Consider the following 19,896-nt stretch of genomic DNA (forward strand, 5'->3'; position numbering starts at 1 on the left):
GCTGGCCGGACCCGGATTGGCCCTCGCGGCGCGGCGGCCGGGCCCGTTTCACGGTGGGTAGCACCGCAGCGTGGATGCTGCTCGGTCCCGCCGCGGCCCCCAGAGCGTGGAGCCCGAGTGGCCGGGCGGGGCCGGGCAGGGGCACCGTCAGGAGTCCCTCCACCGCCCACCCTGGGCCCTCGGCCAGGGGCAGTCTGGTGTCGCGGCCGCACCCTGTGGCCGCGGGCGGCGGACAAAGGGCCATGCGGGGCTGGGGGACCCGGCGCGGGGCGCACGGGAGCCGGGGGCCGCAGCGGCGCCACTGAGTGCGTCCCGGGGCGGGGCGGGGCCGGCCGCGATGCCGTGGTTCCCGGTGAAGAAGATCCGCAAACAGATCAAGCTGCTGCTTCTGCTGGTGCTGCTCACCTGCGCCGCGTGGCTCACGTACGTGCACCTGAGCCTGGTGCGCCAGGGCCGCGCGCTGCGCCAGCGGCTGGGCTACGGGCGAGGTACGGGAGGGGGCGCGCGCCCTCGGGGCGGGGGGCGGTAAGGGCCCCGAGCAGCGCCGGGCCCGGGCCTTCCCTTCCCGTCCGGGTCTCTGCGTGAGCCAGGCCCTCCAGGAGACCCTGACCGCCCTTCCCAGCTCGGCGATATTGGAACAGGGGGCGCGGTTCGGGTCGGCCCGAACGCCGGTGATGTCTGCGGGGACGTGCGCGACCCTCTTGGCGAGCGTCCCCGAACCTGGGCGGACTCCGGGATCAGGCCTGGAGTGGGTCGTGACGGGGTTAACGGTGGTCTCTTGGAGAGACCTCCGCTCCCAGGCATGCTGGGATTTCTGAGAGGCCAAGTCTGGCAGCTCCTCCACCGCTTACCTACTTAGCAGAGCCTCAGTTTCCCTGTCTCCTGGGGAGGGGGATGGGTGCTGGCTGCGGGGAGCTGACCCTTGGAGTTGGGACGCTTCGTGGAGGAGGCACCTTAGGCAAACCTGTGATCCAGGTCTGAGGAGTTTGTGTGTTGGGGCGTAAGGCATGGGCTTGGGGTTCCAGCCTGGGGAGCCCCGAACTGTCTGGAGTGAACTCTCAGGCTCCTGGAGCTCACGCCCCAGGGAGGACAGTGAACAAATCCGGTCATGGTGAGCACTGTGGTAAAGAGCCAGAGGTGGGGGTGGGGGGTTGCCACCTTAGCAGGGGGAATCCCGGAGGGCTTCTTTAGGTGGTGACCTTTGACACATAATATTTGGGGGAGGGGGAGGCAGAGGGCCTAGAACCTTGGTGGGAAGGTGATGAGAGAGAGAGAGAAGCATGCACCTCAGGCAGGGCAAGGGAGAGCCCAGCCAAGCTGTTCCTGGCCCTTCTCCAGGAAGGGCTGTGTCCTTAGGATGAGTGGTGAGACTTTCGCTTCCCAAAGACTCAGAACAGTGACTTAGCCTCACAAAGTCCTGGGCCTCCCCATGGTGGGGGGCGGGGGTCCAAAGCTCCCTGTTCAGTCCTACACCTGGCGCTAGGCCTGGAGTCAGGGGTTTGTCCCAACCTCCCCCCACCAGAGTCCATGCATCTCACAACTGCCACACCCTCCAGGGGCTCCCCAGCACTGGTCAGTCCCTCACAGAGCCCCCCAACCCAGCAGTCAGCAAATAAGGCAGGACCCCAGAGCATGAGCCAGTGACACAGAACACAACCAGCCTTCTGCTCAGTTGCCTGTGTGGTTTTCAACCTCAGTCCTCCCCAGCCTGACTTCCTGAAAAGGTGGGAGCCTAACTCAGCAACTGGGAGGGGGTGGAGGTGTGGGACCCCATTTCTTTCTTTTTTTTTTTTTTTTTTTTTTTTTTTTTGTCTTTTGTCTTTTTGTCTTTTTGTTGTTGTTCTTGTTGTTGTTGTTGCTATTTCTTGGGCCACTCCCGCGGCATATGGAGGTTCCCAGGCTAGGGGTTGAATCGGAGCTGTAGCCACTGGCCTACGCCAGAGCCACAGCAACGCGGGATCTGAGCCGCGTCTGCAATCTACACCACAGCTCACGGCAACGCCGGATCGTTAACCCACTGAGCAAGGGCAGGGACCAAACCCGCAACCTCATGGTTCCTAGTCGGATTCGTTAACCACTGCGCCACGACGGGAACTCCAGACCCCGTTTCTGAGGCCTCCTTTGCTCTCAGCTGGGCCAGCGGGGAAGACAGCACCAGCCTGCCTTCACTGCTTCTGGGTGGGCAGGAGCTGATCGAGGTTAAGGAAGATCCAACCCATGGAGCTCCCATTGTGGCTCAGCAGTTAACGAACCCGACTAGGATCCATGAGGACGTGGACTCGATCCCTGTTCTCGCTCAGTGGGTTAAGGATCCGGCGTTGCCATGAGCTGTGGTGTAGGTCACAGACACGGCTCAGATCCTGCGTCACTGTGGCTGTGATGTACGCTGGCAGCTACAGCTCCGATTTGACCCCTAGACTGGGAACCTCCATATGCTGCAAGTACGGCCCTAAAAAAAAAAAAAAAAAAAAAAAAAAAGGAAGATTCCACCCTTGTATGGCTCCTTCCAGAAGCAGCCCCAGCCCCAGCCCATGGGTCTCACCTCCTGACTCTCCTGTCAGCCCTGCCCTCACTCCCACCAGAAGGGCCAGCTTCCCAGTATCCAGCAGTCAGTGCAGGCAGAGCCCCGGCGGACGGTGAGCCCAGAGGCAGAAGGCCGGTCTGGATTTCACTGTGTCGGGGCTCGGTCCCTGCCGCAGCAACGGGCGGCCTGGGTTGGGACAATACATACAGACTTACCCTGAGGGGCAGGGAGCCTCAGGGCCAGGCTACGGGGATTTGGCCAGGAACTTCTTAGGGGCTCCCCTCCCCCACAGCTGGACAGAGGCCAGTGCCTGAGAAAGAACCTGGATGAGGAAGCAGGCACCACAGGGGTCTCCCAGGCAGGAGACCTTGGGGAGCCCCCCACCCCCAAAGAAGGGGCCCAGGTCACCTGTGTCCATACAGACTCTAGCTCCTGGGACCTGGACATGGATCGAGGGCCAGGCTCTGCCCTGGAGGGGAGGGTTCCTAGGCTGGATGTCCCTGGATGGGAGCCAGGAGGGTGGCCATGGCGCACAGCAAAGCCTTACCTTCGGAGTCTCTGGTCCCAGGGTGATGCCCAGGCCCAAAGCTTAGGGAGGAGGTCTGGGAAGTTGAGGGATTTGGGGGTGTGGAGGTGGTCCGCCCCGGTTTAGGGAGTTTGGGGATACCCAGCTCTAGAAATGTCCACAGAAGGCTTCCCCAGGGGCCACCCTCCCTCCAGGGCCGGGCTGGCCCCAAGTCCTCTGGCAGCCAGACGAGCATGCTATCCCTTCTCTGCCCAGGCTGGTACCAGGGCTCCTTTGGTCCTGGACCTTGGCCTCAAGGGCAGCAAGTGGCACACGTGCCATGGGCCAGGGCTGGCAAAGCCTCAAGACCACAGTGCCGGCTCTGCTGACAACAAGCTCCAGCACTAACCCTAGGCTCTAGGTTCTGGTAAGGGAGGCAGACATGAAGCCGCACACAGGAAAAGGAGCGAGGGCACGGAGCCATCCTGATGGCCTTCCTGGAGGTGGAGCCACCAGTGAGGACTGCCAGAGGGGTGTGCATAGGCATATTTATACTGCTGCGTGTGCCCACACATAAATGTTCCCTCACACCAGCCAGGGACCGGGAAAAGCCAGGTGGAGGCAGAAGCCTCCCCACAGAGGCAGGGTGTGGGAGAAGGGCCCAGCAGAGTGCAGGGCTGGCAGGTGGGCCACCAGTTGGCCATCCTGCCCCCAACTGACCCAGCACCGGGGTCTGAGGCCTTGGGGAGCCTGGGCTCCAGTCACACCCCACATGCCACCCACAGACGGCGAGAAGCTGAGCAGTGTGACAGACGGCCGGGGTGTCCGTGCTGCGCTGTCCACGCAGAGGGCAGAGGACTCCAGCGAGAGCCGTGAGGAGGAGCAGGTGGTAAGCAGGGCTTGGGGGAGAATGTGTGTGTGCAGCGTGCATGAGACCCAAGGGCACTCGTGTGCCGGTGGCCTCAGAAACCTGCAGGCTGTGTGGATGGAGGCGCGGGCGCAGCACCAGGCTAGGCTCCAACACGGGGCAGGGCCCAGGCACAGACCTCCCGGCCTGGGTTGGCCAGGGCCCTGGGTGTGTATGGCTTCCAGGCTTCGAGGCTTCGAGGCGTGTGAAGGGATCTCTGGGAATCGGGGGGCAGGGGGAGTGGGGGGGTTGTGTGATCCCTTCCTGCCCTCACACTTCTCAGCTCTGACCCTGGTGCCCTTTCTCCCGCAGCCCGAGGGTCGGGCCCCAGACATGCTGTTTCCTGGGGGCGCTGGAAGGCCACTGTCACTCAACCTCACCCATCAGGCGCCCCCGTGGAGGGAGGAGGTGAGCTCAGCTGGGCCTGCCCGGCGTGGGGAGGGCCAGGCGGGGGCTCTGCCAGAGGTAAGCCCTCCTCGCACTCCCAGTACAAGGGGCAGGTGAACCTGCACGTGTTTGAGGACTGGTGTGGGGGCGCCGTGGGCCACCTGAGGAGGAACCTGCACTTTCCACTCTTCCCGCACGTGAGTCTGGGGGGCAGGGTGGCGGCCCCCAGGTGGGCAAGGGTGTGCGGGGGGCCTTGGCATCAGAGGCCACTGCCCCCCCAGACTCGCACCACCGTGAAGAAGCTGGCTGTGTCCCCCAAGTGGAAGAACTATGGCCTCCGGATTTTCGGCTTCATCCACCCGGCGAGAGATGGTGCGGGGGTGGGGACAAGGGGGGAGGGGTGTCCTAAAGCCCCACACCCCCTGAGCCCTGTCTTGTGGCCTAGGAGATGTCCAGTTCTCCGTGGCTTCGGATGACAACTCTGAGTTCTGGCTCAGCCCAAACGAGAGCCCAGCGGGTGCCCAGCTGGTGGCCTTTGTGGGCAAGGTACCCCCACCTACAGCCCCGTCCCTCCATCTGTAGCCCTCTGTCTTCAGGGGCCTCCTGCAGCCGGGATCGCCTGTCCCCTCCAGCCTCTTAGTGGGACCAGGAGGGGCTGGGGCCCCCAAGGAGAGGCTGAGCCCCTGCCCCTCCTCTCTCACCCTCCAGACTGGCTCGGAGTGGACAGCACCTGGAGAATTCACCAAGTTCAGCTCCCAGGTGTCCAAGCCCAGGCGGTGAGCAGCTGTGGCCGTGTGCGCGTGAGTGTGCACGAATGTGTGAGAGGCCCGGGGCCTCTGCTATGCCGAGCCCCGAGGGCCAGCCCCAGCCCCACCCCCACCCCCTCTGGGCTCTCCATCTGTTGGGGGTTCCTGGGGCGTGGTGGGGCCCACTCCTGACTCCTCGTGTCCCCAGGCTCATGGCCTCCCGGAGGTACTACTTTGAGCTGCTGCACAAGCAGGACGACCACGGCTCGGACCATGTGGAAGTGGGCGTGAGTGGGCAGCTGCCCTCCTGGGGGCTTCTGGAGACCCCACCTCCCCAGCCCTGCCCTCCCGCCCACCACTCCCCGCAGGACAACCGTGCAGACCCTGCCCCAGAGGGGCTTCTGCTCTAGTTGGCAAAGCAGCTGCTCAGGGACGGGCTTGTGCCCCACTGCCTGCCCAGGGCTCGGGGGAGCTTCATGGAGGAAGAGACCCTTGAACAGTCTGGAAAGATGAGATGCATTCACAGGGAGAGCAGCGGGGAGAGCATTTGGGGTGTCTCTGATGAATTCTAGATCTCAAGAACAGCAGGGGAGAGGAACCACCCAGAGCTTTCTGAACACCAAGCAGTCTGGTGGCCAGAACAGGCAGGGCTTCCTTCTGAGAGCAGGAGAATTGGGTTTGCATTTCAAGAAAAACCCCTTTGGCCACTGTGGAGAGCGCCTGCTGGGAGGGGTTTTCATGGGTGCCATGGGTCCCTGAACCAGAGGGGTGGGAATGGAAGAAATGCGGGGGGTGGGGTGCGCAGTGACTGAGAGCCTGAACCTGCCTGGGTGTGGTTGGTGACCAGGGTGGCTAGGGGCCGGTGGGACATTGCAGGTGTCTGGTTTGGGTGGGCGGGCACCATCCCAGCTCATTTTGGCAGAGGGTCCAGGGGTGACCTTGTGGAAGCTGAGGGGTTGACTAAGAGCATCCAGGATGAGCTGGGAAGGGAAGAGGGCCTGGGGTAGCCCCCAGGAACCCCAACATGGGAGGCGTAGGGGAGGGACAGAGTCTGCAAGGGAGACTGAGAAGGAGCAGCCACCGAAGTGGGAGAAAAGGGGAGGGGGAGGTTCAGTGGGGAGTGGGGGTGCTGGGTCTGGCCCTTGGAAGGCCAGTGCTGCCCTCCAGAAGAACAGTGGTTGTGGAACCCAGAGCAGGTGGAGGCGGAGGCCATGACCAGAAGATGGGGAAGTGCCCAGGATGTCAGGAAAGGCCTAAAGGGAGCATGGGAGGGCCTCACCAGCTCCAGGGACCCCAGCCTTCTGGGCCCTCTTAGGATCCCTCTCCGTCCACCCCGTGAGCTTCCTGCATCCTTGAAGCATTGCCCCCACTAGTTCCCCACCCGCACATCCCTCACCCAGCTGCGTCCCCACCCCAACCCCCACCATTTTGTCCTGACCACACTCTCCACCCCCTAGTGGCGAGCCTTCCTGCCCGGCCTGAAGTTCGAGGTCATAGGCTCTGCTCATATCTCCCTATACACAGGTGCGGAGCCCAGAGCTTCTCTGGGAAAGGGGAAGGGCTCCTGATGGGTGGTTTCTTCGGGATGGTGTCTGGATGTGGGTGAGGAGGGTCTTTGGGCACTCCTGGGGACTCCACCCATCCTCTGCCCCTAGATGAGTCAGCTCTGAAGATGGACCACGTGGCCCATGTCCCCCAATCTCCAGCCAGCCACGTGGGACTGGGCCTGCGGCAGGAGGAGCCCAGAGCCGACATGCTGCGGCCTGACCCCCGAGACACCTTCTTCCTCAGTGAGAGGGGGACCACGGGGTGGGGTGGGGGGGACAGTGCAGGGCAGGGGTTCCAAGCCAGCCACACTGTGTGCACCCCTCCCTCAGCGCCTCGGGTGGAACCCTCGAGTCTGGAGAATGTGCTGGAGCCCTGCGCCTACGCCCCCACCTACGTCGTCAAGGACTTTCCCATTGCAAGATACCAAGGACTGCAGTTCGTATGTGCCCCTCGGGTCCCTGAGATGCAGGCCTTCCTCTCCCCAGGGCCCCCTGAGCCTGCTCCCAACCCTCTGGCAGACGTCACAGCCTGAGCCCTCCTGCCCTGCCCCAGGTGTACCTGTCCTTCGTGTATCCCAATGACCACACGCGCCTGACTCACATGGAAAGCGATAACAAGTGCTTCTACCGCGAGTCGCCACTGTATCTGGAAAGGTGGGTGGGCGGGGCCCAGGAGGGAATGGGGCGGGGCCTCTGCCCAGCCGGGTCTCTGACGCCCCGCCGACGCCCCGCCCCCGCCCCCCGCCCCAGGTTTGGCTTCTACAAATACATGAAGATGGACCGGGAGGAGGGGGAGGAAGACGAGGAGGAGGAGGTGCAGCGCCGAGCCTTCCTCTTCCTCAACCCTGCCGGTGAGTCCCCTGCGCTCCCCAGCCCCGCCCAGGAGGTGGGCGCACCCGGAGCGGCGGCTTAACTGTGCTTCCCGCAGACCTCCTGGACGACGACGAAGACGGAGAGCCGCCTGATGGGCTGGAGCCCACCCGGGCGTCCGCACACTGGGCGTCCCAGGCGCCCAGCACCCTTCGGTTCCCCGCCGCTGCCCCCACCCAGGCCCCAGCCACGCCCGGCCCGCCAACGCCCCCCAGGCGCTCTCGGGCGCTGAACTGGGCTGCACACCCCCTTCCCCTCTTCTTGGGCCGCGCCCCACCACCCCGTGCTGCAGCCGAGCGGCCGCCCCCAAGGGTGTATGTGACGCGGGTACGGCCGCGACTGCGGGCGCCCCCACGGGCCCTGGCACCGCTGAGCCCGCGCGGCCCCCCCTGGCCGCCCTTCCCTGGTGTCTTTCTGCGGCCCAGACCTCTGCCCAGGGTGCAGCTGCGCGCGCCCCCACGCCCGCCCCGGGCCCGCGGGCGCAGGACCCGTCCCCAGGCCACAGAGCTGAGGCCTCTGGCCCGGGCACCGGCCACCCAGGGGAGCCAGGAGGGACAGGCACGTGCACCCGGACTCACGGCCCCCACCGCGGACTCAAACTCTTCGTCCGAAGCGCAGCCCGTGACCTCCTTCCTGAGCTTGTCCCAGGTGTCCAGGCCACAGCTGCCGGGGGAGGGCGAGGAGGAGGAGGAAGAGGAGGAAGGGGACGATGACGAGGAAGGGGCGCCGGGTGATGAGGCCGCGTCAGAGGACAGCGAGGAGGCAGCTGGCCCGTCGCGCGGCCGCTGGCGCGAGGACGCCATCGACTGGCAGCGCACGTTCAGCGTGGGCAACGTGGACTTCGAGCTGCTGCGCTCCGACTGGAACGACCTGCGCTGCAACGTGTCGGGGAACCTGCAGCTGCCAGAGGCCGAGGCCGTGGACGTGGTGGCCCAGTACATGGAGCGCCTCAACGCGCGCCACGGCGGGTAGGGGGCGGGTTCGGGAAGGGAGGAGACGTGCATGGGGAGGGACCACCTGGGCCTCCATGGGACCGTCAGGCCTTCCCAGGGTTTAACAGGGTACTGCTCTGGGGGTGGCCCTTTTGGGAGCCTTCCTGTGTTAGGAACCTTCCCCCTACCATCCAGGGTTCCTGTCCTGCACCTCCAAACCCCACACCTGTCACCTGGACCTGAGGATGGGTCTGAGCCACCCAGGTCTCCTCCAGATAGAGACACATGCAAGGGTCAAGCTAAGAGCCCCCAGTCCCTCCCCCCCAGCCTACAGTGCTGACCCGGGTCATGGTCCTCAGGGGAGGGCTCAGGGTTCCTGCGCCACTGACACACACACCCTCATCCCACCCCCCAGCCTCCCTCAGGCCCCAGGAATCCAGTCCTGTCTCCACCCCAAGCAGGCGTGCGAGTGGAGAGTGGGGGACCCAGTTTGGCCTGAGTGCAGGCTCTAGGGGGTTCTCAGAGCTGTGCTGAGCCCTTAAGGAGGGGCAGGACCTGCAGGCGGCAGTGATAGGCAAAGGCTGGCAGGAGGCTGGTGGGCAGAGGACGGGCCTTGGGAACTTTGAAGGCCAAGTTCAGGACTCGTTCTTCTTGTTCTAACACAGAGTTTCGAGCAGGACACGGGTCGGGCCCATTTGGGTCATAGGCAGGCGTGTGGTACTCAGCAGCGCCAGTTAGGAGCTCACTGCAGGCCCAGAAGCTTCTTCCCTGGAGATCAGCATAGCCCCCCGGGGGAAAGGGGGGCAAAAAGGAGACTTCTGACAGGGGGCACCAAGGACCTTAGAGAGGAGGGGCTGGGGAGGATTGGGGGCTAGGTCCAAGCCGGGGACACCAGGACAAAGATCCCCACAAGAAGAGGAAGTCTGCTCATCCAGTGTGAGGCCACTTTGAGGCCACAGGTAGAGACCGCTTACCGTCTTAGTGTGCCACCTTTGAACCTCATCCTGTGGGCAGTGGGTGTCTCAAAGTTTTCGCTGTGGATGGGAGTGGTGGCACCGAGCAGAGGGGACAATCAGGCTGGGCATGGGGGCGGCCTCCTGGTGGGATGCCCTGGGGAGGTGGGCTGCCTTCAAGGAACTTCCCCCAGACCCTGAGGTGTGATGGGGCACTTGTGGCAGCCCCCGACTCACCTGAGGGGCCACCTTGTCTCTGCGGGAAGATTAGGGGTCGGGGAGATGCAAGTGGCCCCCAGCTGCAGAAACAAGGTGGCCACTCAGCCACCTTGAGGAGCTGGCTCGATGGGGCTGACCCGGCCCCACTTCCCAGGCGCTACGCCCTTCTGCGCATCGTGAACGTGGAAAAGCGCCGAGACTCCGCGCGCGGAAGCCGTTTCCTGCTGGAGCTGGAGCTGCAGGAGCGCGGCGGTCGCCGCCTGCGCCTCTCTGAGTACGTCTTCCTGCGACTGCCTGGAGCCCGTGCCGGAGACGCGGATGGAGACGGAGAGAGTCCGGAGCCAGCTCCCGCCGCCTCCCTGCGCCCCGACGGGCGCCCTGAGCTGTGCCGCCCGCTGCGCCTGGCCTGGCGCCAGGATGTGATGGTACACTTCATCGTGCCAGGTGCGCAAGAGCGTGGCCACCCGGCTTTGGTGGGGGACGGATGGCCCAGAGGCCTCGTGGGAAGGGGAGGGGCCGCTGCCGCAAGTCGGGGGCACCACAAGGTGTCCAGGTGGGCTCAGTGTCCCCATCCTCCGCCAGTGAAGAACCAGGCGCGCTGGGTGGTACAGTTCCTGGCAGACATGGCCGCGCTGCAGGTCCGCACAGGAGACTCTCGCTTCAGCGTCATCCTGGTGGACTTTGAGAGCGAGGACATGGATGTGGAGCAGGCCCTGCGTGCAGCGCGGCTGCCCAGGTGACACCCCCTACGCAGGAAGGCCAAGCACGTCTTCCCTGCTCTGGAACATGGATTTTTCTGTCCCTGCCCCCAGAAAGGAGTGACTCTGATTTGCCACCCCCATCCCCTCCCCTCCCCCAGGTACCAGTACCTCAGGCGAACGGGAAACTTCGAGCGCTCTGCAGGGTTGCAAGCTGGAGTGGACGCGGTGGAGGTGCGTGGGCAGTGGGATGGGCCGAGGGCACTGGGGTTGGGAGTGCTCTTCCATTGCAGAGGGCAAGGCTCAGACCTCTGCTGCCTCCAGGATGCCAGCAGCATCATTTTCCTCTGCGACCTGCACATCCACTTCCCTGCCAATATCCTGGATGGCATCCGCAAGCACTGTGTGGAGGGCAAGCTGGCCTTTGCGCCTGTGGTCATGCGCCTGGGCTGCGGGAGCTCGCCAGGGGACCCCCACGGTAATATCCTGGATGCCCCTCAGTGATCCTGGGGTCCCACCAATGCTAAGATAAAATCCACGCTCCCCGGGGGCTCCTCCCAACCTGCAGGGAAGGCCTGGGGCCCCACCCATGCCCCCTGCTGTGCCCAGGACCCAAGGTCCTCCTCTGGCAAGCCTAGGGACATGCTCGGCCCCTAGGAACCTCCTCCAACATCCAAGGCTCCCAGTTTCTGACCAGCACAGCCAACACATTGGAGTGACCCCCGAGGAAGGGCTTGCAGGACCTGGGGTCTGAAGGGCTCCCCTCTCCGCCCCAGGCTACTGGGAGGTGAACGGCTTTGGCCTCTTCGGGATCTACAAGTCGGACTTCGACCGCATCGGAGGCATGAACACAGAGGAGTTCCGAGACCAGTGGGGAGGCGAGGACTGGGAGCTCCTGGACAGGTGACCCCCCCCCCCCCGTGGAGACTGAGACTTCTGTGCCCTCCTCCTCCGGGGAGGGAGGGGGCCCAGGGGTCCTCACGTGCTGAGGGGTCTCTGCTTGCCTCCTGCTCCGACTGCCAGGGTGTGTAGGCCCAGAGAGACCCTGGGACCCTGGCCACCCCCTAGTCCTACAGGTTCAGGGCAGCCCTTGAACTAGTTCTGCACCCAGATCCTATAGGCCTGGTGGAGGCCCTGGGTCCCCCTCCTCCCATGGGGTCCTCTGGTAGCAGAAGCCCTGACACCCCAGCCCCCAAACCACTTCCATTCCATCCCCCACCACCAGTCTTGATCCCCCCAAAGGACCCTCCAGGCTCAGAGCAGCCCCAACATGCCTCTCCACCCAGGGTCCTGCAGGCAGGGCTGGAGGTGGAGCGGCTCCGACTGCGGAACTTCTACCACCACTTCCACTCCAAGCGGGGGATGTGGGGCACGCGCAGCCGGAAGACCCCCGGCAAGGAGGTGCCTTGAAGACCAGCAACCCCTCCTCCAGCTTCGCAGCCCTGGCAGCTGGAGGCCGGCGCTGAGCCTGGACTCTAGGGACCTAGCGGGGCTCAGCCCTGGGCACAGCCACCACCCGTGCCTGCAGCCCCCTGGCCCACCCCAGCCACGGCCCCCTTGGCGCCGCTCCCCAGAGAAGCAGCCTCCACAGCGGGCCAGGGTCAGCCTGGTCCCCACGCCCTGTGAGACGATTTCTGTGAAATTTTGCCGTAGCGATGACGTTGTTTTCAGGATTTCCAAGAGTTACGTCTGTTCCATTTTTTATTCAGAATGAAATATTTTTTTTAGTTCTGGTTCATCCTCTGTGCCCGGCTCTCTTGGGAAGGCAAAGACGAGCCGCAGCGATGGCAGGAGAGCCCCCCACCCTTGAGACCGCTCACCTCTTCGCGCATTTCCCCTTCGAGCTTCCTCGTGGGCCCTAGAGGAAAGGCTCTGGACCTTCCCCTCGTCACCGTGACCGGCACGCACGGCCTGGCCCTTCCAGCCCCGCGCAGAGAATTTCTGCGACCTCCTTTGTCCCCTTCCTGGTGAAAACCGACCTTGGACGTCGGGCCTGCCCATCTCCCTCAAAGATGCAGAAGCACTCTGCATCCTGGGGTGGCAGGGGGCTTTCTGTGACCAGGTTGGGGGGTGTAGGCTAGGACCAAGTTGCCATAAATGGAAAACCCAATGCAAGCGGGTTTAGGCCATATCGGCGGTGGGGGGTGGGGGGTGTTGTTTGTTTGACTTTTCTCGTGTACCTAGAAGTGCAGGGTCAGGAGCAGCCCAAAGAACGCGGACACGGGCTGGGTGATGCCGTCAAGAGCCTGCTCCTCCCCGGGTCCCAGTCACGGCAGGGAGGCCGGTGCCCTGCCTGGCAGCATGTGCACCGCCTGTATGAGTTCCTCACGGCTGCTGTGACAAGTTTCCACAAACATAATGGAATTTACTGTCTTACTCTCTGGAGGTCGGAAGCCCTAAAATCAAGGCTTCCACAGGCCTGCGCTCCGTCGGAGGCGTTACCTGAATCTGCTTCCTTCCTTTCCCAGCTTCCAGAGGCCACCTAGACTTCTTGGTTCACGGCCTCTTCCTTTGTCTTCAAAAGCAGCAGCCTTTACCATTTCCACTCACTCTCCCTTCCTCCCTCACACCTCAGCCACCGTCATCACGTCTTCTCAGACCTGTGCCTCCGGCCTCCCTCTTTGAAGGACCCCCTGAGGACCTTGGACCCACCCAGACCGCCCAGGAAGCTGCCCCATCTTAGGCAACACCCTGTACTTACTCTGCAAAGTCCCTCTGGCCGTGTCAGGTGACAGCCACAGGGCCTCTTTGGGGCCGTTACGCTGTGTGCGCCCCCTCACACGCACTCAGCGGGAAGGCAGCATATCTGCTCAGCACCCCAGACAGGCCTCATGAGACAGGCCTCTCACCATGAACACAGGGCAGCCGGAGGGTTTCTGTGGAAGTGGAGCCAGAGGAACCTGCCACGTGGGTCCCGAGAAGACCCTAGAGACGGCCCTGCTGGAAGGGATGGGGAGGGGCCTTCAGCTCTGTGGCTGCTGAGCAGGGCGGCCAGCAGGTGCTTGTGAATGCTTAGTCGCTTGTGACCTGGGCTGGTCCATGTAGGGCAAGTGCCCACAGGGCGGAGGACACAGCTGACCTGCCAGAGGCCCCCAGTTCATTCTGCCCACTCCTCCCCAAGTGTCTAGTTCAGATGAAATGGTCCCCACTCACAGATGTTTCCTAACAAGAAAAGAAGTAGCACTAGAATTAAGAATACATACTCCAAAATGGGGTGAGGGGTGTAATTAACAGGTAGGTAAAGCACACACATCAGCGAAACAATTTCCCCTGGAAGCAGAAGCGGTCTGCCTGCTCTGGACATACGCATGCCATCAGGTCTTCCTCCGTGTTAGCAGCGTCCACTGAGCACCCACTCTGGAACAGACACCGACCAAGAAGCGGCGAACAAGGCAGACAAGGATCCCTGCCCTTACAGATTTAAATTCTAGTGAAGGGTGAGGTGGAGCTGACAGTAGACAGCAAAGAAAATGTAGAGCAAGTTAGCTGGTAGCAGCTATTGTAAAAGATCGAAGCCAGGAGAGAGGACAGGGAGTCTGCGGGACGCTGCCCTTGTAATTCGTGGTCAGAACAAGCCTGAGAGTGTGACACCCCAGCAAAGCCCTGGGGTGGTTGTGAGGCTGCCAACGAGAGAGACTGGGGAGAGGGAAAGGTCAGGGGCAACATTTGAGGGGTTATTTTTCTTGTTTTCTTCTCTTTTTCTTTTTTTTTTTTTTTTTTTTTTTTTTTTTTTGCTTTTTCGGGCCATATCCGTGGCATATGGAGGTTCCCAGGCTAGGGGTCGAATCAGAGCTACAGCTGCCTGCCTAATCCACCGCCCCCAGCAACGCCAAATCCCAGCCGCGTCTGTGACTACACCACAGCTTAAGGCAACGCGAGATCCCTAACCCACTGAGAGAGGCCAGGGCTTGAACCCACAACCTCATGGTTCCTTGTCGGATTTGTTTCCGAAGCACCACCACGGGAACTCCAAGAATATTTTAAAAGGTCATGGAGGAGTTCCCGCTGTGGTGCAATGGAATTGGCAGCATCTCTGCAGTGCCAGGACTCCAATCCCCAGCCTGGCACCACAGCAGATTAAAAGATCCAGCATTGCCACCGCTGCAGAGTGGGTCACAGCTGTGGCTTGCATCCGATCCTTGGCCCAGGAACTCCATATGCCCAAGGGTGGCCAAAAAAGAAAAACAAACAAAAGATAAATGATATGGGAGTTTTGTGGCACAGCAGGTTAAGGATCTGGGGTGGTCACTGCTGTATTGTGTGTTCAATCCCTGGCCCATGAACTTCCACATGTCTTGGGCGCAGCCAAAATACACAAATAAATGATAAACCCCTGTCATCACTTCTTTTCAATATTATATTTTGGAAGTACTAGTTAGTGCAACATGTCAAGAAAAGGAAATAAAAGATGCGCAGATTGAAAAGGAAGAAATAAAACTGTTTTAGCTGGCAGATGACATAATCACCTATGTAGCAAAATCCAAAAGAATTAGCCAAGGGGGGCAGGGAGGGAAGAAAAAGAAACTCTTGGAACTAACAAATTATATAGCAAGGTTGCAGGATACACGGTTAATATACGAAAGTCGATCGCTTCCCCACATACTAGCAATGAACCACTGGAATTTGAAATTTAAAATACAATACTAGGGAGCTCCTGTTGTGGCTCAGCAGTTATGAACCCAACTAGTATCCATGAGGGTGTGGGTTCAACCCCTGGCCTCAATGTGTTGAGGATGCAATGTTGCTGTGGGCCACAGACTCCGCTCAAATCCTGCATTGCTATGGCTGTGGCCAAGGCCTGCAGCTGCAGCTTCCATTCGACCCCTAGCCTGGGAACTTGCATGTGCTGCAGGCATGGCCCTCAAAAGCAAATACATATTTTCACATTAGCATTATGAATAATACTTGGGGATAAACCTAACAAAATATGTACAAGGCCTATACGAGAAAAGCTACAAGACCGTCGTGAAAGAAATCAAAGCCCTCAGTCAGTGGAGAGAGAGTCCACGTTCACGGAGGGAAGACTCAGCCCTGTCGCACTGTCAGTGTCTCCCAGCTGGGTCAGCAGCTGCAGGGCGAGCCCAGTCGCAACCCCAGCCAGTTATTTTGGGGATAGCGACAAACTGATTCTTTTCTGGAGCAGCAGAATACCCAACAAAATACTCAAAGTGAAGAATAAACGTGGAGGATGGACACGACGGCAAGGCTTGCTGTAGAGCAGGAGCCATCCAGACAGTGCGTGTTGGCAAGATATTAGACAAAGTAGATGAATGGGGCAGAACGGAGAACTCAGAAATGGACCCACATGTAGACAGTCAACTGATCTCTGACAGAGGAGCAAAGACAGTCTTCAACAAACTGTGCTGGAACCACCTGGCATCCACGGGCACCACCGCCCCCCACCAGAGCAGCCCAAACCCAGAACAGGACGCCGCCCACGCCAGGCGGGTCTGCAGCACCAGCGGCTCATCCTTCCCTGGGGATGCGGGCGGCCACTTAGGAGTCAGCTTGGCGGTTTCTTACAAAACCAAACATACGTGTGGACTTATTTATGATGGCCATTCCGACTGGTGTGAGGTGGTACCTCACAGTAGTTTTGATTTGCATTTCTCTAATAATCATTGATGTGGAGCACTTTTTCATGTGTTTCTTGACCATCTGTATATCTTCTTTGGAAAAAGGTCTATTCAGGTCTTTTGCCCACTTTTCTATTGGGTTGTTGGCTTTTTTGCTGTTGAGTTGTAGAAGTTGTTTGTATATTTTAGAGAAGAGGCCCTTGTCAGTTGCATCATTTGATACTATTTTCTCCTGTTCTGTAAGTTGTCTTTTTGTTTTCTTTTTGGTTTCCTTTGCTGTGCAAAAGCTTGTCAGTTTGATAAGGTCCCACCAGTTTATTTTTGCTTTTATTTCTGTTGCTTTGGGAGACCGACCTGAGAAAACATTCGTAAGGTTGATGTCAGAGAATGTTTTGCCTCTGTTCTCTTTGAGGAGTTTGCTGGTGTCTTGTCTTATATTTAAGTCTTTAAGCCATTTTGAGTTTATTTTTGTGCATAGTGTGAGGGTGTATTCTACAAATAACAAATGCTGGAGGGGGTGTGGAGAAAAGGGAACCCTCCTGCACTGCTGGTGGGAATGTAAGCTGGTACAACCACTATGGAGAACAGTATGGTGGTGCCTTAGAAAAGTATACATAGAACTACCATATGACCCAGCAGTCCCACCCTTGGGCATGTATCCAGCCAAAACTTTCCTTGAAAAAGACACATGCACCCGCATGTTCACTGCAGCACTATTCACAGTAGCCAAGACATGGAAACAACCCAAATGTCCATGGACAGACGATTGGACTAGGAAGCTGTGGTGTATATATACACAATGGAATACTACTCGGCCATAAAAAAGAATAACATAATGCCATCTGCAGCAACATGGATGGAACTAGAGACTCTCATACTGAGTGAAATAAGTCAGAAAGAGAAAGACAGGGAGTTCCCGTCGTGGTGCAGTGGTTAACGAATCCGACTAGGAACCATGAGGTTGCAGGTTCGATCCCTGGCCTTGCTCAGTGGGTTAACGATCCGGCGTTGCCGTGAGCTGTGGTGTAGGTTGCAGACTCGGCTCGGATCCCGAATTGCTGTGGCTCTGGCGTAGGCCGGTGGCTACAGCTCTGATTCAACCCCTAGCCTGGGAACCTCCATATGCCACGGGAGCGGCCCAAGAAATAGCAAAAAGACAAAAAAAAAAAGAAAGAGAAAGACAAATACCATATGATATCACTTATACCTGGAATCTAATATACAGCACAAAAGAAACTTTCCACAGAGAAGAAAAGCATGGACTTGGAGAATAGACTTGTGGTTGCCAAGGGAGAGGGGGAGGGAGTGGGATGGTCTGGGAGTCTGGGGTTAATAGATGCAAACTATAGCCTTTGGAGTGGATAGGCAATGAGATCCTGCTGTGTAGCACTGGGAACTATGTCTAATCACTTGTGATGAATCTGTACATGTATGTGTAACTGGGTCACCACGCTGTACAGCAGAAAATTGACAGAATACTGTAAACCAGTTATAATGGAAAATAAAAATCATTATTAAAAAAAAAAAAACATACTCCCGCCGTGTGCTCGGCGCTCGTGCTCCCTGGTATTTGCCCCGAGAGCTGCCAATGCAGGGCCACCGGAGACGCTGCCCAGGGAGGCTGAGAGCAGCTTCATTCCCAGGTGTCAAAACTGGGAACCAGCCCCGACATCCCCCCACAGATGAATGGCACACAGACGGCACTCAGACGACGACGGGGCGGCATTCAGCCCCCGAAAGAAAGGCGCTCTCCGGCCGCAAAAAGGCGTGGAGGAGCCTCGGCCGCACCCGACGGAGAGGGCAAAGGCGGCCGCGGCAGGGGTCCACCTCGAGGACACGCCGGCCGGCCGGCCAAGGTGCAGCTCAGGGCGGCAGAGGGTTCAGTGGTTGCCAGAGCGGGGAGGGGGGCAGGGAAGGCCCTCGGGCGGAGCACGGAGGACTCAGGGCTGTGAGGACCCCGCAGGTGACACCATGACGCTGGACATGTGTCATTGTCAGTTTGTCCAAACCTGCAGAATGTCCAGCACCAAGAGCGAACCTTGATGTAAACCAGGGGTGACGATGACCTGTCCATGCAGGGTCATCAGCTGTGACAAAGGTACCACCTGGTGTGGTCACTGGGGGAGGCCGCGCGCGTCGGGGCGGGGGCTGGAGGGGAACTCTCTGTACCCCGCTCTCAATTTTGCTGTGAGCCGAAAACTGCTCTAAAAAAGAAAGTCTTCTTTTAAAAAATCCATGACGGGAGTTCCCGTCGTGGCGCAGTGGTTAACGAATCCGACTAGGAACCATGAGGTTGCGGGTTCGGTCCCTGCCCTTGCTCAGTGGGTTAACAATCCGGTGTTGCTGTGAGCTGTGGTGTAGGTTGCAGACGCGGCTCAGATCCTGCGTTGCTGTGGCTCTGGCGTAGGCCGGTGGCTACAGCTCCGATTCAACCCCTACCCTGGGAACCTCCATATGCCGCGGGAGCGGTCCAAGAACAACAACAAAAAGACAAAAAGACAAAAGACAAAAAAAAAAAAAAAAAAAAAAAAAAAAAATCCATGACGAAAACAAAGGAAAATTAAGATTATCTGACAACACTTGGGGGGAAAAAATGGGTGAGAGAAAAAACCTTTACAGAAATAAAAGCTGCTTTAGGAATTTCAAAAACCAAGAACAGCCACTGTTAAAATCCAGCCAGGAACACAGAAGACAGGTCGGGGACATGCCCTCAAGACGAAGTGGAAAAGGCCAGAGCCCAAGGTGGTCCGTGAGGGGGCAGCGGATGCGGAGGAAGACAAGCAACGAGGGGACGCGCCCAAGGGAAAGCGGACCAACACAAAGTTCCCGCGGAAGCGCAGGCCGGGATCTCCCGCCCCGAAGGACGTAAAGACCCTGGGTGGCCTCGGGCAGCCCCGGGCTCCCACCGTCCCACGGGCAGGGGCCGCCGAGGGAAAGCAGCTGGAGCAAAGGCAAGGGCCGATCTCAGAGCCCGGGGCACCCAGGAGCCCACCAAGACGGTGAGAGCCCTGGGGCAGCGATGGGAAGGGCTCTAACCCTTCCTGGCTCAAGACGCGCCCTAAACCTCGGGGAGAAGGGACACGGCACACCCCCCTCTGAGCCCCCGCGGAGGACGGAGGACGTGGCCCAGACCCACCGCAGGGGCTCCACCAAGAGCCCCCCACCAGCCAGTACCCGTCCCCAAGCCGGCTCCCATCCTGCTGTTGCTCGGGCGACACCTCTCCCCACACACCTGCTTCGGGGCTTCTGGAACCTTCGCCCGCAGAGCCTGAGTGTCTCCATCTGCAAAATGGAGCCGTCACAGCTCAGCCTCCTGGGGCTCCTGTAAGGACTAAGGACACGTGGGAACCAGCTCTTGAGCCACCCCACCCCCCACCTCCACCCCGGGGCCACGGGCAAACCCTTCCTGTGAGCGCTGAGGGGTGCTTCTCCAGGACCGCAGCGCAGGCCTCCTGCGGGAGGAAGCACGAACTTTCACTCCCCCAGTGAGGGGGACTCAGCACCGCTTTCCACTCTGCCACCACCTGGGGCCATCTCCTGGTCCCGGCCCCGTGGGGACCAGCCACTGCCTCCCCACCAGTCTCCCTTCAACCGGCTCATTCTCCTCAGAGAGGCTGAGTCCTTTTAAAACACAAACCTGACGTGTCACTCCCCCGCTGAAGCTCCCAAAAGATCCCCGGTGCTCCGCCCCCACCCATGAGCTCCAGCCACCCCTTAGGGTCCTGTTTGGGACCTCTGCAAGGCTCCCCACCCTTCCCCAGAGGAGTAAGGGTCCAGAGACTCTCAGCTGCCCAGCCACCCCAACCAGCATCCTTGCATGTGGGCTGCTGTGTCTGGGTCCCACCAGACGCCAGAAGGAGAAGCTGCATTTCCTGGTCACGCACCGGCCCTGGAGCAGCGCCAGCACAAGGGGAGAGCTCAGAACCCACAAGTGGTGGACCGACCGACCGACCCACTGACCGGCTGAGAGGGAGGCAGGGGGGCCCAGACCCCTGGGGGAACTTCCAGGCCAAAGGAGGATGTCTGGCCCCG

The 19,896-nt window shown here is 60.1% G+C and overlaps 1 protein-coding gene across 4 annotated transcripts; it reads left to right on the top strand.

Annotated features, from left to right (window-relative positions):
• The first annotated feature begins 41 nt into the window (after positions 1–41).
• On the top strand, positions 42–12,026 carry B4GALNT4 (beta-1,4-N-acetyl-galactosaminyltransferase 4). 4 transcript variants are annotated; one of them, XM_021082536.2, is made up of 20 exons: positions 42–488; positions 3,815–3,918; positions 4,249–4,344; positions 4,425–4,520; positions 4,605–4,695; positions 4,769–4,869; positions 5,032–5,099; positions 5,278–5,356; positions 6,527–6,593; positions 6,725–6,859; positions 6,947–7,056; positions 7,170–7,270; positions 7,367–7,467; positions 7,545–8,454; positions 9,745–10,034; positions 10,173–10,326; positions 10,450–10,522; positions 10,613–10,766; positions 11,065–11,191; positions 11,575–12,026. In XM_021082536.2, exons 1-20 carry the CDS (start codon positions 338–340, stop codon positions 11,696–11,698), a joined length of 3,132 nt encoding a protein of 1,043 aa, XP_020938195.1. In that variant the 5' UTR covers positions 42–337; the 3' UTR covers positions 11,699–12,026. The 4 variants fall into 4 exon arrangements, with proteins under 4 accessions (XP_020938195.1, XP_084866425.1, XP_084866424.1 ...); XM_021082537.2 differs by having other exon boundaries at positions 293–423; XM_085010299.1 differs by having other exon boundaries at positions 73–488; positions 4,425–4,695.
• Positions 12,027–19,896: the final 7,870 nt, after the last annotated feature.

Source organism: Sus scrofa, chromosome 2, assembly GCF_054392235.1.
Source record: "Sus scrofa isolate SSC_HxYL_T2T_F1_AM1 chromosome 2, Sscrofa_HxYL_maternal_Yorkshire_Landrace_v2.0, whole genome shotgun sequence".
In the NCBI taxonomy this organism is placed as follows: domain Eukaryota; kingdom Metazoa; phylum Chordata; class Mammalia; order Artiodactyla; family Suidae; genus Sus; species Sus scrofa.

What these genes read in the sequence shown, in the direction of transcription:
- B4GALNT4 (XM_085010299.1), top strand. Translation starts at nt 338, where the DNA reads ATGCCGTGGTTCCCGGTGAAGAAGATCCGCAAACAGATCAAGCTGCTG. An exon ending in TCATATCTCCCTATACACAG is followed by an intron (nt 6,594 to 6,724) that starts GTGCGGAGCCCA and finishes CTCTGCCCCTAG; the next exon opens with ATGAGTCAGCTCTGAAGATG. An exon ending in TCGCCACTGTATCTGGAAAG is followed by an intron (nt 7,271 to 7,366) that starts GTGGGTGGGCGG and finishes CCCCCGCCCCAG; the next exon opens with GTTTGGCTTCTACAAATACA.